At 51.6% G+C, this 18992-nt stretch overlaps 1 protein-coding gene across 4 annotated transcripts in view; it reads left to right on the forward strand.

Moving 5' to 3' along the window:
* LOC140389979 (diacylglycerol kinase delta) overlaps positions 1-18992 on the forward strand; it is a 225184-nt gene that overhangs the window by 122528 nt on the left and 83664 nt on the right. For all 4 annotated transcript variants that reach the window (XM_072474713.1, XM_072474715.1, XM_072474714.1 and 1 more), the window contains 5 exons: positions 12094-12219; positions 13736-13838; positions 15572-15734; positions 16938-17046; positions 18336-18475. In XM_072474713.1, the coding sequence (XP_072330814.1) occupies positions 12094-12219; positions 13736-13838; positions 15572-15734; positions 16938-17046; positions 18336-18475 (641 nt within the window). The remainder of the gene's footprint in view (positions 1-12093; positions 12220-13735; positions 13839-15571; positions 15735-16937; positions 17047-18335; positions 18476-18992) is intronic.

An 18992-nucleotide genomic window follows, 5' to 3' on the forward strand; every position in this document is an offset into this window, starting at 1 on the left:
TCAGTTATGGGGACACAGACGCATCTGATTTTGTCCCTTACACTGGGGTCCGTGCTGGTCCTTTACACTGAGGTCCGTGCTGGTCCTTTACACTGTGGTCCTTGCTGGTCCTTTACACTGTGGTCCGTGCTGGTCCCTTACACTGTGGTTCGTGCTGGTCCTTTACACTGTGGTCCGTGTTGGTCCCTTTACACTGGGGTCCGAGTTGGTCCCTTTACACTGTGGTCCGTGCTGGTCCTTTACACTGTGGTCCGTGCTGGTCCCTTACACTGTGGTCCGTGCTGGTCCCTTACACTGGGGTCCGTGTTGGTCCCTTACACTGGGGTCCGTGCTGGCCCCTTACACTGGGGTCCGTGCTGGTCCCTTACACTGGGGTCCATGCTGGTCCTTTACTCTGAGGTCCGTGCTGGTCCTTTACACTGGGGTCCGTGCTGGTCCCTTCCACTGTGATTCGTGCTGGTCCCTTACACTGGGGTCCGTGTTGGTCCTTTACAGGGTGGTAATAACAGTGTAAGGTAGAGTTAGGTGAGAGCAGAGAGATGGGGTGGGGAGGGAGAGACACAGGGCATTCTGAGCAGGGAACAAGGAAAAATGGGAAGTGAGGGAGATGAGGAAAACAGAACAGAAGACAAAGAGGAGTCTGCTAGGTGGGGGAGAAAGAGATAAGATGAGGGGTATTGGTTGGGGAAATCAGTATCACAGTGTAATAATCAGTTATGGGGACACAGACGCATCTGATTTTGTCCCTTACACTGGGGTCCGTGCTGGTCCTTTACACTGAGGTCGGTGCTGGTCCTTTACACTGTGGTCCGTGCTGGTCCTTTACACTGTGGTCCGTGCTGGTCCCTTACACTGTGGTTCGTGCTGGTCCTTTACACTGTGGTCCGTGTTGGTCCCTTTACACTGGGGTCCGAGTTGGTCCCTTTACACTGTGGTCCGTGCTGGTCCTTTACACTGTGGTCCGTGCTGGTCCCTTACACTGTGGTCCGTGCTGGTCCCTTACACTGGGGTCCGTGTTGGTCCCTTACACTGGGGTCCGTGCTGGCCCCTTACACTGTGGTCCATGCTGGTCCCTTACACTGAGGTCCGTGTTGGTCCCTTACACTGTGGTCCGTGCTGGTCCCTTACACTGTGGTCCGTGCGGTCCGTGCTGGTCCCTTACACTGGGGTCCGTGCTGGTCCCTTACACTGGGGTCCGTGCTGGTCCTTTACACTGTGGTCCATGCTGGCCCCTTATACTGGGGTCCGCGCTGGTCCTTTACACTGGGGTCCAGGCTGGTCCTTTTCAGGGTGGTAATAACAGTGTAAGGTAGAGTTAGGTGAGAGCAGAGAAATTGGGTGGGGAGGGAGAGACACAGGGCATTCTGGCAGGGAACAAGGAAAACTGGGAAGTGAGGGAGATGAGGAAAACAGAACAGAAGACAAAGAGGAGTCTGGTAGGTGGGGGAGAAAGAGATAAGATGAGGGGTATTGGTTGGGGAAATCAGTATCACAGTGTAATAATCAGTTATGGGGACACAGACGCATCTGATTTTGTCCCTTACACTGGGGTCCATGCTGGTCCTTTACACTGAGGTCCGTGCTGGTCCTTTACACTGAGGTCCGTGCTGGTCCTTTACACTGTGGTCCGTGCTGGTCCTTTACACTGTGGTCTGTGCTGGTCCCTTACACTGTGGTCCGTGCTGGTCCCTTACACTGGGGTCCGTGTTGGTCCCTTACACTGGGGTCCGTGCTGGCCCCTTACACTGTGGTCCATGCTGGTCCCTTACACTGAGGTCCGTGTTGGTCCCTTACACTGAAGTCCGTGCTGGTCCTTTACACTGTGGTCCGTGCTGGTCCTTTACACTGTGATCCGTGCTGGTCCCTTACACTGTGGTCCATGCTGGTCCCTTACACTGAGGTCCATGCTGGCCCCTTACACTGTGGTCCATGCTGGTCCCTTACACTGAGGTCCGTTTTGGTCCCTTACACTGAAGTCCGTGCTGGTCCCTTACACTTGGGTACGTGCTGGTCCCTTACACTGGGTTCTGTGCTGGTCCCTTACACTGGGTTCCGTGCTGGTCCCTTACACTGGGGTCCGTGCTGGTCCCTTACACTGGGGTCCGTGCTGGTCCCTTACACTGGGGTCCGTGCTGGTCCCTTACACTGGGGTCCGTGCTGGTCCCTTACACTGGGGTCTGTGCTGGCTCCTTGCACTGGGTTCTGTGCTGACGCCTTACACTGGGGTCCGTGTTGGCCCCATACACTGGGGTCCGTGCTTGTCCCTTACACTGGGGTCCCTGCTGGTCCCTTACACTGGGGTCTGTGCTGGTCCCTTACACTGGGGTCCGTGCTGGTCCCTTACACTGGGGCCTGTGCTGGTCCCTTACACTGGGGTCCGTGTTGGTCCCTTACACTGGGGTCCGTGCTGGTCCCTTACACTGGGGTTCGTGCTGGTCCCTTACACTGGGGTCCGTGCTGGTCCCTTACACTGGGGTCCGTGCTGGTCCCTTACACTGTGGTCCGTGCTGGCCCCTTACACTGGGGTCCGCACTGGTCCTTTACACTGGGGTCCGTGATGGTCCTTTACAGGGTGGTAATAACAGTGTAAGGTAGAGTTAGGTGAGCGCAGAGAGATGGGGTGGGGAGGGAGAGACACAGGGCATTCTGAGCAGGGAACAAGGAAAAATGGGAAGTGAGAGAGATGAGGAAAACAGAACAGAAGACAAAGAGGAGTCTGGTAGGTGGGGGAGAAAGAGATAAGATGAGGGGTATTGGTTGGGGAAATCAGGTATCACAGTGTAATAATCAGTTATGGGGACACAGAGGCATCTGATTTTGTCCCTTACACTGGGGTCCATGCTGGACCCTTACACTGAGGTCCGTGCTGGTCCTTTACACTGTGGTCCGTTCTGGTCCCTTACACTGTGATTCGTGCTGGTCCTTTACACTGTGGTCCGTGCTGGCCCCTTACACTGGGGTCCGTGCTGGTCCCTTACACTGGGGTCCGTGCTGGTCCTTTACACTGTGATCCGTGCTGGTCCCTTACACTGTGGTCCATGCTGGTCCCTTACACTGAGGTCCGTGCTGGCCCCTTACACTGTGGTCCATGCTGGTCCTTTACACTGGGTTCCATGCTGGTCCCTTACACTGGGTTCCGTGCTGGTCCCTTACATTGGGGTCCGTGCTGGTCCCTTACACTGGGGTCCGTGCTGGTCCCTTACACTGGAGTCCGTGTTTGTCCCTTACACTGTGGTCCGTGCTGGCCCCTTACACTGTGGTCCATGCTGGTCCCTTACACTGGGTTCCGTGCTGGTCCCTTACATTGGGGTCCGTGCTGGTCCCTTACACTGGGGTCCGTGCTGGTCCTTTACACTGTGGTCCGTGCTGGTCCTTTACACTGTGATCCGTGCTGGTCCCTTACACTGTGGTCCATGCTGGTCCCTTACACTGAGGTCCATGCTGGCCCCTTACACTGTGGTCCATGCTGGTCCCTTACACTGAGGTCCGTGTTGGTCCCTTACACTAAAGTCCGTGCTGGTCCCTTACACTGGGGTCCGTGCTGGTCCCTTACACTGGGGTCCGTGCTGGTCCCTAACACTGGGTTCCGTGCTGGTCCCTTGCACTGGGTTCTGTGCTGACGCCTTACACTGGGGTCCGTGTTGGCCCCTTACACTGTGGTCCGTGCTGGTCCCTTACACTGGGGTCCGTGCTGGTCCCTTACACTGGGGTCCGTGCTGGTCCCTTGCACTTAGTTCTGTGCTGACGCCTTACACTGTGGTCCGTGCTGGTCCCTTACACTGGGGTCCGTGCTGGTCCCTTACACTGGGGTCCGTGCTGGTCCCTTACACTGTGGTCCGTGCTGGCCCCTTGCACTGGGTTCGTGATGGTCCTTTACAGGGTGGTAATAACAGTGTAAGGTAGAGTTAGGTGAGAGCAGAGAGATGGGGTGGGGAGGGAGAGACACAGGGCATTCTGAGCAGGGAACAAGGAAAAATGGGAAGTGAGGGAGATGAGGAAAACAGAACAGAAGACAAAGAGGAGTCTGGTAGGTGGGGGAGAAAGAGATAAGATGAGGGGTATTGGTTGGGGAAATCAGGTATCACAGTGTAATAATCAGTTATGGGGACACAGAAGCATCTGATTTTGTCCCTTACACTGGGGTCCATGCTGGTCCCTTACACTGTGGTCCGTGCTGGTCCTTTACACTGTGGTCCGTGCTGGTCCTTTACACTGGGGTCCGTGTTGGTCCCTTTACACTGGGGTCCGTGTTGGTCCCTTTACACTGGGGTCCGTGCTGGTCCCTTACACTCTGGTCCGTGCTGGTCCTTTACACTGGGGTCCGTGCTGGTCCCTTACACTGTGGTCCGTGCTGGTCCCTTACACTGTGGTCCATGCTGGTCCCTTACACTGGGGTCCGTGCTGGTCCCTTACACTGGGGTCCGTGCTGGTCCCTTACACTGTGGTCCGTGCTGATCCCTTACACTGTGGTCCGTGCTGGTCCCTTACACTGGGGTCCGTGCTGGTCCCTGACACTGTGATCCGTGCTGGTCCTTTACACTGTGGTCCGTGCTGGTCCCTTACACTGTGGTCCGTGCTGGTCCTTTACACTGTGATCCGTGCTGGTCCCTTACACTGTGGTCCATGCTGGTCCCTTACACTGAGGTCCATGCTGGCCCCTTACATTGTGGTCCATGCTGGTCCCTTACACTGAGGTCCGTGTTGGTCCCTTACACTGAAGTCCATGCTGGTCCCTTACACTGGGGTCCGTGCTGGTCCCTTATACTGGGTTCCGTGCTGGTCCCTTACACTGGCGTCCGTGCTGGTCCCTTACACTGGGGTCTGTGGGGTCTGTGCTGGCTCCTTGCACTGGGTTCTGTGCTGACGCCTTACACTGGGGTCCGTGTTGGCCCCTTACACTGGGGTCCGTGTTGGCCCCTTACACTGGGGTCCGTGCTGGTCCCTTACACTGGGGTCCATGCTGGTCCCTTACACTGTGGTTCGTGCTGGTCCCTTACACTGGGGTCCGTGTTGGTCCCTTACACTGGGGTCCGTGCTGGTCCCTTCCACTGTGGTTCGTGCTGGTCCCTTACACTGGGGTCCGTGCTGGTCCCTTACACTGGGGTCCGTGCTGGTCCCTTACACTGGGGTCCGTGCTGGTCCTTTACACTGTGGTCCATGCTGGCCCCTTACACTGGGGTCCGTGCTGGTCCTTTACACTGGGGTCCGTGCTGGTCCTTTACAGGGTGGTAATAACAGTGTAAGGTAGAGTTAGGTGAGAGCAGAGAGATGGGGTGGGGAGGGAGAGACACAGGGCATTCTGAGCAGGGATCAAGGAAAAATGGAAAGTGAGGGAGATGAGGAAAACAGAACAGAAGACAAAGAGGAGTCTGGTAGGTGGGGGAGAAAGAGATAAGATGAGGGGTATTGGTTGGGGAAATCAGTATCACAGTGTAATAATCAGTTATGGGGACACAGACGCATCTGATTTTGTCCCTTACACTGGGGTCCATGCTGGTCCTTTACACTGAGGTCCGTGCTGGTCCTTTACACTGGGGTCCGTGCTGGTCCCTTACACTGTGATTCGTGCTGGTCCCTTACACTGGGGTCCGTGTTGGTCCTTTACAGGGTGGTAATAACAGTGTAAGGTAGAGTTAGGTGAGAGATGGGGTGGGGAGGGAGAGACACAGGGCATTCTGAGCAGGGAACAAGGAAAAATGGGAAGTGAGGGAGATGAGGAAAACAGAACAGAAGACAAAGAGGAGTCTGGTAGGTGGGGGAGAAAGAGATAAGATGAGGGGTATTGGTTGGGGAAATCAGGTATCACAGTGTAATAATCAGTTATGGGGACACAGAGGCATCTGATTTTGTCCCTTACACTAGGGTCCATGCTGGACCCTTACACTGAGGTCCGTGATGGTCCTTTACACTGTGGTCCGTTCTGGTCCCTTACACTGTGATTCGTGCTGGTCCTTTACACTGTGGTCCGTGCTGGCCCCTTACACTGGGGTCCGTGCTGGTCCCTTACACTGGGGTCCGTGCTGGTCCTTTACACTGTGATCCGTGCTGGTCCCTTACACTGTGGTCCATGCTGGTCCCTGACACTGAGGTCCGTGCTGGCCCCTTACACTGTGGTCCATGCTGGTCCTTTACACTGGGTTCCATGCTGGTCCCTTACACTGGGTTCCGTGCTGGTCCCTTACATTGGGGTCCGTGCTGGTCCCTTACACTGGGGTCCGTGCTGGTCCCTTACACTGGAGTCCGTGTTTGTCCCTTACACTGTGGTCCGTGCTGGCCCCTTACACTGTGGTCCATGCTGGTCCCTTACACTGGGTTCCGTGCTGGTCCCTTACATTGGGGTCCGTGCTGGTCCCTTACACTGGGGTCCGTGCTGGTCCTTTACACTGTGGTCCGTGCTGGTCCTTTACACTGTGATCCGTGCTGGTCCCTTACACTGTGGTCCATGCTGGTCCCTTACACTGAGGTCCATGCTGGCCCCTTACACTGTGGTCCATGCTGGTCCCTTACACTGAGGTCCGTGTTGGTCCCTTACACTAAAGTCCGTGCTGGTCCCTTACACTGGGGTCCGTGCTGGTCCCTTACACTGGGGTCCGTGCTGGTCCCTAACACTGGGTTCCGTGCTGGTCCCTTGCACTGGGTTCTGTGCTGACGCCTTACACTGGGGTCCGTGTTGGCCCCTTACACTGTGGTCCGTGCTGGTCCCTTACACTGGGGTCCGTGCTGGTCCCTTACACTGGGGTCCGTGCTGGTCCCTTGCACTGGGTTCTGTGCTGACGCCTTACACTGTGGTCCGTGCTGGTCCCTTACACTGGGGTCCGTGCTGGTCCCTTACACTGGGGTCCGTGCTGGTCCCTTACACTGTGGTCCGTGCTGGCCCCTTGCACTGGGTTCGTGATGGTCCTTTACAGGGTGGTAATAACAGTGTAAGGTAGAGTTAGGTGAGAGCAGAGAGATGGGGTGGGGAGGGAGAGACACAGGGCATTCTGAGCAGGGAACAAGGAAAAATGGGAAGTGAGGGAGATGAGGAAAACAGAACAGAAGACAAAGAGGAGTCTGGTAGGTGGGGGAGAAAGAGATAAGATGAGGGGTATTGGTTGGGGAAATCAGGTATCACAGTGTAATAATCAGTTATGGGGACACAGAAGCATCTGATTTTGTCCCTTACACTGGGGTCCATGCTGGTCCCTTACACTGTGGTCCGTGCTGGTCCTTTACACTGTGGTCCGTGCTGGTCCTTTACACTGGGGTCCGTGTTGGTCCCTTTACACTGGGGTCCGTGTTGGTCCCTTTACACTGGGGTCCGTGCTGGTCCCTTACACTCTGGTCCGTGCTGGTCCTTTACACTGGGGTCCGTGCTGGTCCCTTACACTGTGGTCCGTGCTGGTCCCTTACACTGTGGTCCATGCTGGTCCCTTACACTGGGGTCCGTGCTGGTCCCTTACACTGGGGTCCGTGCTGGTCCCTTACACTGTGGTCCGTGCTGATCCCTTACACTGTGGTCCGTGCTGGTCCCTTACACTGGGGTCCGTGCTGGTCCCTGACACTGTGATCCGTGCTGGTCCTTTACACTGTGGTCCGTGCTGGTCCCTTACACTGTGGTCCGTGCTGGTCCTTTACACTGTGATCCGTGCTGGTCCCTTACACTGTGGTCCATGCTGGTCCCTTACACTGAGATCCATGCTGGCCCCTTACATTGTGGTCCATGCTGGTCCCTTACGCTGAGGTCCGTGTTGGTCCCTTACACTGAAGTCCATGCTGGTCCCTTACACTGGGGTCCGTGCTGGTCCCTTATACTGGGTTCCGTGCTGGTCCCTTACACTGGCGTCCGTGCTGGTCCCTTACACTGGGGTCTGTGGGGTCTGTGCTGGCTCCTTGCACTGGGTTCTGTGCTGACGCCTTACACTGGGGTCCGTGTTGGCCCCTTACACTGGGGTCCGTGTTGGCCCCTTACACTGGGGTCCGTGCTGGTCCCTTACACTGGGGTCCGTGCTGGTCCCTTACACTGTGGTCCGTGCTGGTCCCTTACACTGGGGTCCGTGTTGGTCCCTTACACTGGGGTCCGTGCTGGTCCCTTCCACTGTGGTTCGTGCTGGTCCCTTACACTGGGGTCCGTGCTGGTCCCTTACACTGGGGTCCGTGCTGGTCCCTTACACTGGGGTCCGTGCTGGTCCTTTACACTGTGGTCCATGCTGGCCCCTTACACTGGGGTCCGCGCTGGTCCTTTACACTGGGGTCCGTGCTGGTCCTTTACAGGGTGGTAATAACAGTGTAAGGTAGAGTTAGGTGAGAGCAGAGAGATGGGGTGGGGAGGGAGAGACACAGGGCATTCTGAGCAGGGATCAAGGAAAAATGGAAAGTGAGGGAGATGAGGAAAACAGAACAGAAGACAAAGAGGAGTCTGGTAGGTGGGGGAGAAAGAGATAAGATGAGGGGCATTGGTTGGGGAAATCAGTATCACAGTGTAATATTCAGTTATGGGGACACAGACGCATCTGATTTTGTCCCTTACACTGGGGTCCATGCTGGTCCTTTACACTGAGGTCCGTGCTGGTCCTTTACACTGGGGCCCGTGCTGGTCCCTTACACTGTGATTCGTGCTGGTCCCTTACACTGGGGTCCGTGTTGGTCCTTTACAGGGTGGTAATAACAGTGTAAGGTAGAGTTAGGTGAGAGATGGGGTGGGGAGGGAGAGACACAGGGCATTCTGAGCAGGGAACAAGGAAAAATGGGAAGTGAGGGAGATGAGGAAAACAGAACAGAAGACAAAGAGGAGTCTGGTAGGTGGGGGAGAAAGAGATAAGATGAGGGGTATTGGTTGGGGAAATCAGGTATCACAGTGTAATAATCAGTTATGGGGACACAGAGGCATCTGATTTTGTCCCTTACACTGGGGTCCATGCTGGACCCTTACACTGAGGTCCGTGCTGGTCCTTTACACTGTGGTCCGTTCTGGTCCCTTACACTGTGATTCGTGCTGGTCCTTTACACTGTGGTCCGTGCTGGCCCCTTACACTGGGGTCCGTGCTGGTCCCTTACACTGTGGTCCGTGCTGGTCCCTTACACTGTTGTCCGTGCTGGTCCTTTACACTGTGAGCCGTGCTGGTCCCTTACACTGTGGTCCATGCTGGTCCCTTACACTGAGGTCCGTGCTGGCCCCTTACACTGTGGTCCATGCTGGTCCTTTACACTGGGTTCCATGCTGGTCCCTTACACTGGGTTCCGTGCTGGTCCCTTACATTGGGGTCCGTGCTGGTCCCTTACACTGGGGTCCGTGCTGGTCCCTTACACTGGAGTCCGTGTTTGTCCCTTACACTGTGGTCCGTGCTGGCCCCTTACACTGTGGTCCATGCTGGTCCCTTACACTGGGGTCCGTGCTGGTCCTTTACACTGTGGTCCGTGCTGGTCCTTTACACTGTGATCCGTGCTGGTCCCTTACACTGTGGTCCATGCTGGTCCCTTACACTGAGGTCCATGCTGGCCCCTTACACTGTGGTCCATGCTGGTCCCTTACACTGAGGTCCGTGTTGGTCCCTTACACTAAAGTCCGTGCTGGTCCCTTACACTGGGGTCCGTGCTGGTCCCTTACACTGGGGTCCGTGCTGGTCCCTAACACTGGGTTCCGTGCTGGTCCCTTGCACTGGGTTCTGTGCTGACGCCTTACACTGGGGTCCGTGTTGGCCCCTTACACTGTGGTCCGTGCTGGTCCCTTACACTGGGGTCCGTGCTGGTCCCTTACACTGGGGTCCGTGCTGGTCCCTTGCACTGGGTTCTGTGCTGACGCCTTACACTGTGGTCCGTGCTGGTCCCTTACACTGGGGTCCGTGCTGGTCCCTTACACTGGGGTCCGTGCTGGTCCCTTACACTGTGGTCCGTGCTGGCCCCTTGCACTGGGTTCGTGATGGTCCTTTACAGGGTGGTAATAACAGTGTAAGGTAGTGTTAGGTGAGAGCAGAGAGATGGGGTGGGGAGGGAGAGACACAGGGCATTCTGAGCAGGGAACAAGGAAAAATGGGAAGTGAGGGAGATGAGGAAAACAGAACAGAAGACAAAGAGGAGTCTGGTAGGTGCGGGAGAAAGAGATAAGATGAGGGGTATTGGTTGCGGAAATCAGGTATCACAGTGTAATAATCAGTTATGGGGACACAGAGGCATCTGATTTTGTCCCTTACACTGGGGTCCATGCTGGACCCTTACACTGAGGTCCGTGCTGGTCCTTTACACTGTGGTCCGTTCTGGTCCCTTACACTGTGATTCGTGCTGGTCCTTTACACTGTGGTCCGTGCTGGCCCCTTACACTGGGGTCCGTGCTGGTCCCTTACACTGGGGTCCGTGCTGGTCCTTTACACTGTGATCCGTGCTGGTCCCTTACACTGTGGTCCATGCTGGTCCCTTACACTGAGGTCCGTGCTGGCCCCTTACACTGTGGTCCATGCTGGTCCTTTACACTGGGTTCCATGCTGGTCCCTTACACTGGGTTCCGTGCTGGTCCCTTACATTGGGGTCCGTGCTGGTCCCTTACACTGGGGTCAGTGCTGGTCCCTTACACTGGAGTCCGTGTTTGTCCCTTACACTGTGGTCCGTGCTGGCCCCTTACACTGTGGTCCATGCTGGTCCCTTACACTGGGTTCCGTGCTGGTCCCTTACATTGGGGTCCGTGCTGGTCCCTTACACTGGGGTCCGTGCTGGTCCTTTACACTGTGGTCCGTGCTGGTCCTTTACACTGTGATCCGTGCTGGTCCCTTACACTGTGGTCCATGCTGGTCCCTTACACTGAGGTCCATGCTGGCCCCTTACACTGTGGTCCATGCTGGTCCCTTACACTGAGGTCCGTGTTGGTCCCTTACACTGGGGTCCATGCTGGCCCCTTACACTGTGGTCCATGCTGGTCCCTTACACTGAGGTCCGTGTTGGTCCCTTACACTAAAGTCCGTGCTGGTCCCTTACACTGGGGTCCGTGCTGGTCCCTTACACTGGGGTCCGTGCTGGTCCCTAACACTGGGTTCCGTGCTGGTCCCTTGCACTGGGTTCTGTGCTGACGCCTTACACTGGGGTCCGTGTTGGCCCCTTACACTGTGGTCCGTGCTGGTCCCTTACACTGGGGTCCGTGCTGGTCCCTTACACTGGGGTCCGTGCTGGTCCCTTGCACTGGGTTCTGTGCTGACGCCTTACACTGTGGTCCGTGCTGGTCCCTTACACTGGGGTCCGTGCTGGTCCCTTACACTGGGGTCCGTGCTGGTCCCTTACACTGTGGTCCGTGCTGGCCCCTTGCACTGGGTTCGTGATGGTCCTTTACAGGGTGGTAATAACAGTGTAAGGTAGTGTTAGGTGAGAGCAGAGAGATGGGGTGGGGAGGGAGAGACACAGGGCATTCTGAGCAGGGAACAAGGAAAAATGGGAAGTGAGGGAGATGAGGAAAACAGAACAGAAGACAAAGAGGAGTCTGGTAGGTGGGGGAGAAAGAGATAAGATGAGGGGTATTGGTTGGGGAAATCAGGTATCACAGTGTAATAATCAGTTATGGGGACACAGAAGCATCTGATTTTGTCCCTTACACTGGGGTCCATGCTGGTCCCTTACACTGTGGTCCGTGCTGGTCCTTTACACTGTGGTCCGTGTTGGTCCCTTTACACTGGCGTCTGTGGGGTCTGTGCTGGCTCCTTGCACTGGGTTCTGTGCTGACGCCTTACACTGGGGTCCATGTTGGCCCCTTACACTGGGGTCCATGTTGGCCCCTTACACTGGGGTCCGTGCTGGCGCCTTACACTGGAGCCTGTGCTGTCTCTTACGCTGGAGCCTGCGCTGTCTCTTACGCTGGACCCTATGCTGTCTCTTACACTGCGGTCCATGCTGTTCCCTTACACTGGGATCCGTGCTGTCCCCTTAAGCTGGGGTCTGTGCTGGCATCTTTTCGTGGGTTTGTACAGGCTATTTATGCTGGGGCCTTGCTTGTCCCTTTTGATGGCGTCTGTTATTACTCCTTATCTGTTGTTTGTGCTGGTGCCACTGTTGCACTTTGGTGTGTGTCTTTTTCTCATTGCTGTCTGTACTGATGCTCATGTTATATTGTAATTCTCTTCTATCTCCCTCATTCAGGTCTCAATGCCACACCAGTGGTTGGAAGGCAACTTGCCTGTCAGCGCAAAATGTACTGTCTGTGACAAAACATGTGGCAGTGTTCTGCGCCTGCAGGATTGGCGCTGCCTGTGGTGTAAGGCGATGGTGAGCAGAGACTGATCAGAACATTTTTATTGTTTTGTTAGTCAGGACAGGGTCCATTCATAATGCTGGTAAATGGTGATTTTCATTTGATTTGTCATCCTCACCGCTTTGAGCACAAAGCGGTTTTAAACAATCTTAAACCACACAACTAGATAAAAGATGACATTTTCTTTTTAAATTGTTGAAAATGTCATTGCTGCATGTCAAATTTGATAGAAATCAGTTCACAAACTTTTTACATCACTCTTTGCAAAATCAGATGCTTCTGTGTCCCCATAACTGATTATTACACTGTGATACCTGATTTCCCCAACCAATGCCCCTCATCTTATCTCTTTCTCCCCCACCTACCAGACTCCTCTTTGTCTTCTGTTCTGTTTTCCTCATCTCCCTCACTTCCCATTTTTCCTTGTTCGCTGCTCAGAATGCCCTGTGTCTCTCCCTCCCCACCCCATCTCTCTGCTCTCACCTAACTCTGCCATTATGTCTCATCTTCTCATCTTTCCCAGCCCTCACATCAATTCCTCCTTCTCACTGCTCATTCTTCTCACCCACATTCCCTCCTGTCCACCCACTTTTCAGCTCACTGTTCCCGTCCACACTTGTTCTCTATTTCCCCTAATTACACTCACCATTTCCCACAAGTCCACCTCCACCCAAACCTCCATTGCTTACTTTCTCATCCAAGCTTCCTATCTTTACCCTAATCCCCATCTCTGCTCCCTGTCTCTCCACACTGTTCTAGACAGTCCCAGCTCTCCCAGTCTTCCCTGTAAAGTTGATTTTGCCATGGATGGACTACGGGACTGTATCCTGAGTATCCTTCATCTGGCCGCAGAATTTACTGGCTCAAGCATCAGACCAGTACTAGAGCCCTGCATAGGGTCCATTCCTGAAGAGAAGGAACAGTGCCAGAAAGAAGCAGGAAGCTGGCTCAAAGCTGTGATAGACTGAAAATGTTTGAACCCTGCATTGGAACAAGTTAATTTCTATACATTGGATGCTATATATTGAAATTCAGGAATGGTGTACACAGATTAAGAGACTTTACCATTTGTCACAGTTGAACCGGATAATTTTATTTAAAGCCGTGCCAATATTTAGCTGGGTGTAGCTGAACCCATATTTTAGTAGGCCAGGTTCGGTACCAAAAGACTTGCTTGTTAGTTAATTGGACATTCTGAATTCTCCCTCAATGTACCCGAACAGGCGTCGGAGTGTGGGGACTAGGGGATTTTCATAGTAACTTCATTGCAGTGTTAATGTAAGCCTACTTGTGACATGAATAAAGATTATTATCATCACCCTGCTCCCATTGGAATTTTACTGAATTTCAATTCTTTAGCAAATAAGTTAACTTAATGCAACCATCTGAATCAGGGACTACAATCTTTAACAGGTACTATATTAGTATCTCTTCCCTCACTCCGAAGTCACTTTGTTCTCTGCTCTTCTGTTCAGTTTTGACCATCCTGTGTGGATTATTGTGTGCTCATTTCTATGTCATTGCCTTTAGGTACACACAGCCTGTAAAGACATGCTTCCTATCAAATGTCCACTGGGGCAGTGTAAAGTTTCCGTTATTCCTCCAACTGCACTCAATAGTATAGACTCTGATGGTGAGTTCAACACCTTTGTTTCACTTGTTCAAAGAGCAGATTGTCTGCATTTACTGTGCTATCAAACTGAGGGGGACACGGAGATTGGAATTAAACCAAGGCTGTAAATGACTGGGGCATTTGACTCAAGGTTTTTTCTAAAGCTAGAAATGAGTGAAATGTTTGACCCGAGCTGGGAGCAGGTTGGGTATATGGCCCACTCCATTAGTGGTAGGATCTAAACCAATTAAATTAGCAATGGCCCCAACTTACAATCAAGCAGTGTAAATGCCCCCTAACAGTAACCGCTCTATAGGGCAGAGTATACAGGAAGAACTAAATGGGGGTTTGTGTGAAAGGTACGGTGATAATCATGAATGATTTTAATCTACATATAGATTGGGCAGATCAAATTGGCAAAGATAGCATTCCAGGTTTCCCGAAGTGCTTTTGGGAAAATTTCTTAGAGCAGCATGTCCTAGAGCCAGCCAGAGAGCAGGCTGTTCTAGATCTGGTCATGTGCAACGAAATAGAATTAATGAATAACCTCATAGCAAAGAAGCCCCTAGGTAGTAGTGATCATATCATGGTTGAATTTTGCATTCAGTTTGAGGAAGAAAAGACTCGTGTTTTGAACTTAAATGAGGGCAATTATGAGGGTAAGGAGACAGTGCTGGCTAAAGTGAACTGGGAAATTAGGTTAAGGGATAAGTCAGGAAAAATGTGGTGGCAGACATTTAAGGAGATATTTTGTAACACTCAACAAAGATATATTCCAGTGAGAAAGAAAGTCTCTCGGGAAAGGTCATATTGTCAGTGGGTAACGAAGGCAAGTTAGAGAGGGTAGCAAGTTGAAAGAGAAAGCTTATAATTCCACGAAGATGAGTGGCAGGTCAGAAGATTGGACAGAATATAAAAACCAGCAAAGAAAGGGTAGCACAGTGATTAGCATGGTTGCTTCACAGCGGCAGGGTCCCAGGTTTGATTCCCGACTTGGGCCACTGTCTGTGCGGAGTCTGCACGTTCTTCCCGTGTGTGCATGGGTTTCCTCCGGGTACTCCGGTTTCCTCCCACAGTCCAAAGATGTGCAGGTTAGGTGGATTGGCCTTGCTAAATTGCCCTTGGTGTCCAAAAAAGGTGAGGTGGGATTACTGGGTTACGGGGATAGGGTGGAGGTGTGGGGCTTAAGTGGGATACGCTTTCCAAGAGCCGGTGCAGACTCAATGGGTCGAATGGCCTCCTTCTGCACTGTAAATTCTATGTTCTAATGGCAAAAAAAATAGGAGGGAGAAATTGGAGGAGGAGAGAAAGCTAGCTAGGATATAAAAACAAATTATTTCTCTACAGGAGAGGCTGGAACAACAGGACACAGTTTAAAAAAAAGGGGGCATGCCATTTAAGATAGAGACGAGGAGAAATGTTTTCTCAGTGGGTCGTGAGTCTGAAATCCTATTCTCCAGAGAGCAAAAGAGGCAGGGTTATTGAATATTTTTAAAGCTGATTCATTTAGATTCTTGATTGATGAGGGAATCAAAGGGTATCCGATGTAAGAAGGTAACTGGAGTTGAAGCCACAATCAGATCAGCCATGACCTTTTTGAATGGCAGAGCAGATTCAAATGGGCTACTCTGGCTCTTAATTCATATCTTCATATGTAAGAGAGACAGGGAGTCTCTCTTGCTAATCTGATTATGTTTTTTTCACTGAGCAACCATTTCAGTAAACTTTGCAATTACATTTCTGCTGTTCTTCAGGGTTTTGGAAAGCAACGTGCCCACCATCATGTACCAGTCCACTTCTTGTATTTGTGAACTCTAAGAGCGGAGATAACCAAGGGGTGAAGTTCTTAAGGAGATTCAAGCAGTTACTGAACCCGGCTCAGGTGTTTGACTTGATGAACGGAGGCCCGCATCTTGGGTAGGAGGTGCTTCAAGTTTCCTTAGAGCACACACTTGCAGTTCAGATTTATCAGACTACTGGGATAGAGTGCAAGTTTTGTTAAAACAAAAAAAGAACTGCTGCAATGACTTTGATCTCTTGGATTAAGGTGGCGGGGGGGGGGGGGGGAATCATCAGAATTCCTGCTCCTGGTCACTCTCCAATGGCCCCTGCTGGAGAGTGTTCAAGGATGGATGGCAGATTGTAACAGGATGGGGCCCAGCTATGTTGCACCATCCATGCTTGGGATACCATGCTGGTCTTAATTGTCTAAGCTCATACACAAAGCATTGGCCACAGTGAGAAAACAGAGGCTTATGCAAACCACCCAGCAATAGTTTAAATTGTGAGAGTTAACATTATGAAACCCTAATTGTGCCGGTTGTAACAATTGTAATTGTGGGAGCTAAAACGGAGCTCTGGTTGTGGGATTTATCATTGAGGTCCAATTAAGGGATTTATTCCTGACGTCTAAATGTGGGAATTCTAATGTATAATTGCAGAAATTGTATTTGCATAATAATAGCTGAAATTGTGTGTGTATAAAATCTTATAATTGGAGATTTGAATACACTCGAAAAAGTCAAATATTTGAGTTAACAGAAAGCTCTTTCTTGCAATGGGTTCCGGACTAATTTGCAATGATGAAGGAGATAGTATTCGACATCTTTCTGCCTAATAACACAGGGCAAGTAAATGGCCCAAAAATGGAGCAGCCTAAGCAGTGACCACAATATAATTGATGGCAAGGGTACTTGACAAGAACAAAATAAGTAATAGTGAGAAATGAACGATTTCTTAAATTGCAAAATTAGCAAAGTGAGCCGTAGTTCAGCAAGGGGAAGTATTTAAAACAAAAGATGAGATGAGGGCTATTGAAGGCAAGGATAATGAGCAGGTGCCTATGGACAACTTGCCTTTGTTCTATGATTCTATCATTGTGAACGGTAGCTGGGTGGGGAAACAAATGCGGAAGAGTAGAAACAGAATTATGTAAGAAGAAAAGGAAGGCGCGGATGGAATGATAGTCACCTACATAGGAGTGATATTCAATTAAGGAATGCAGCTAAACCAGTTTGGGAACATTATTTGGGTTCTTGTGATTGTCATTACTTGTGTTTGTTTTCAGACAGTGTAGTCCAAATTACAGTGTCATTTTACATGCTGTGTTTTTGTTTACAGTTTGCGGTTGTTCCAGAAGTTTGACACATTTCGAATCCTTGTGTGTGGTGGGGATGGCAGTGTTGGATGGGTACTGTCTGAAATCGATAGTCTCAATCTCCACAAACAGGTATTGTTTGGAGTGTGCTGTAGAAAAATCTGCTCATAAATCATCTTGCTCTTTTTGATTGGAGATAGAGATAACAACAAACCGTAGCTGCTGTTCATGGTTCCACAACCAAGTAAATGTAAATCCAAAACGAACAGAGAGCCATCAGTCCAAATACAAAAAGAGCCCTTGGGCTGAATTTCACACTCCCGTGACAGTGAATTTTTAGGCGGCGGAGTGAGCGTGAAATGGAAGGAACAGCCTTCCCTCTGGGTTCCCGTCGGCCTCAACCACACAGCAATTTTATGCTGGAGTAGGCAAAGTCTCCGCTGAAATGCTTGTCTTTGCCCCAACTGAGGTTCTTAAGTGGTCAATTATTAACCAGTTAAGGGCTGTTTCCCACCCTGCCTCAATTTTGAGGTTGGGGGGAGGATTTACCAAGCCGTGGTGTAGCTAGAAAATTATTGGGTTTAGGCATTCTTTCCCCCAATACCCTACACTCCACCCTAGGACCCCGAAAAACCTACCTTGCTGTCCAGTCCTGGGACTAAGGCTGAGGCATCTTCAACACTTCCTCTTTTATCCACAGCAGCTCCTGTCACTGGAGGGATTAGAGAGCTGCCGACCAATCAAGATGTGTTCCCTGCCAACTCTTCTGATGGGAAAGGAAACCCTGCCATCCAAAATATTCAGTTTGTTGATTGAGTCCCTCATCCCACTTCTTCCTGAAGTTCAGTTAGGACATCTTCATTTTTATTCCGTGTCTGATAATTCTAACATTGGACCCAACATTTCACTCCTTACATTATTATCAGAGGCTACATTTGAAGGTGATGTAGGAGGTTATCATAGATATCATAGAATTTACAGTGCAGAAGGAGGCCATTCGGCCCATCGAGTCTGCACCGGCTCTTGGAAAGAGCACCCTACCCAAGGTCCACACCTCCACCCTATCCCCACAACCCAGTAACCCCACCCTACACCAAGGGCAATTTTGGACACTATGGGCAATTTAGCATGGCCAATCCACCTAACCCGCACATCTTTGGACTGTGGGAGGAAACCGGAGCACCCGGAGAAAACCCACGCACACACGGGGAGGATGTGCAGACTCCGCACAGACAGTGACCCAAGCCGGAATCAAACCTGGGACCCTGGAGCTGTGAAGCATTTGTGCTATCCACAATGCTACCGTGCTGCCCTCTTCTTATGGAGGGTGTGAGCCAGAATTTTGTATTTGAGGGTGGGGTGTTTCAGGAAATCGCTGACTCTCTTGTCTGTTGTTTTTAATAACTTCCAAACTATTTCAGTGCCAGATGGGAGTTCTACCTTTGGGTACCGGCAATGACCTGGCACGTGTGCTGGGATGGGGTTCGGCCTGTGATGATGACACACAGCTCCCTCAAATCCTGGAGAAACTGGAGCGAGCGAGCACAAAAATGCTGGATAGGTGAGAAAGTTGTTTAAAATTCCATGATTTTCCTTTATTACATCAGTGAAACGTGGAGCCTGTTACTCTCCATTCTGTTGATTTCACTTAAATAACAATCGTGCAATACCTCCATTATCTCTGTACTTGGATACACAATGACTTCACATCTTTGATTCTGGGAGGGGAAAGCAGTCAGGGTTCCTGCACCTGACTACAAGTGCACATATGTGGATGTTGAGTGAGGACTGAATTGGGTGCAGCTGTGATGTTTCCTCACAGTCAAGTAATCTGACAGTCTGTAGGTTCAGACACTTGTTGATGCTTGTGGAATTTTTATCCCAGGATGGGTTAATGCTGACAAGGAGGTGAGGCGATAAGACATTCAGCACCAAACTTATAGACATGTGTGGTTGAAGCCAAAATGGTCAGTAACTGAGAAAAGATGAAAGAAAGTTTACTGCACAAATAACAAACATCACAACATAGTGCAGATGTGGCTGGGACAACAGCAAGCATTGCGGATCCCTGGGACACG

Source organism: Scyliorhinus torazame, chromosome 14 (genome assembly GCF_047496885.1).
Source record: "Scyliorhinus torazame isolate Kashiwa2021f chromosome 14, sScyTor2.1, whole genome shotgun sequence".
NCBI classification, from domain to species: domain Eukaryota; kingdom Metazoa; phylum Chordata; class Chondrichthyes; order Carcharhiniformes; family Scyliorhinidae; genus Scyliorhinus; species Scyliorhinus torazame.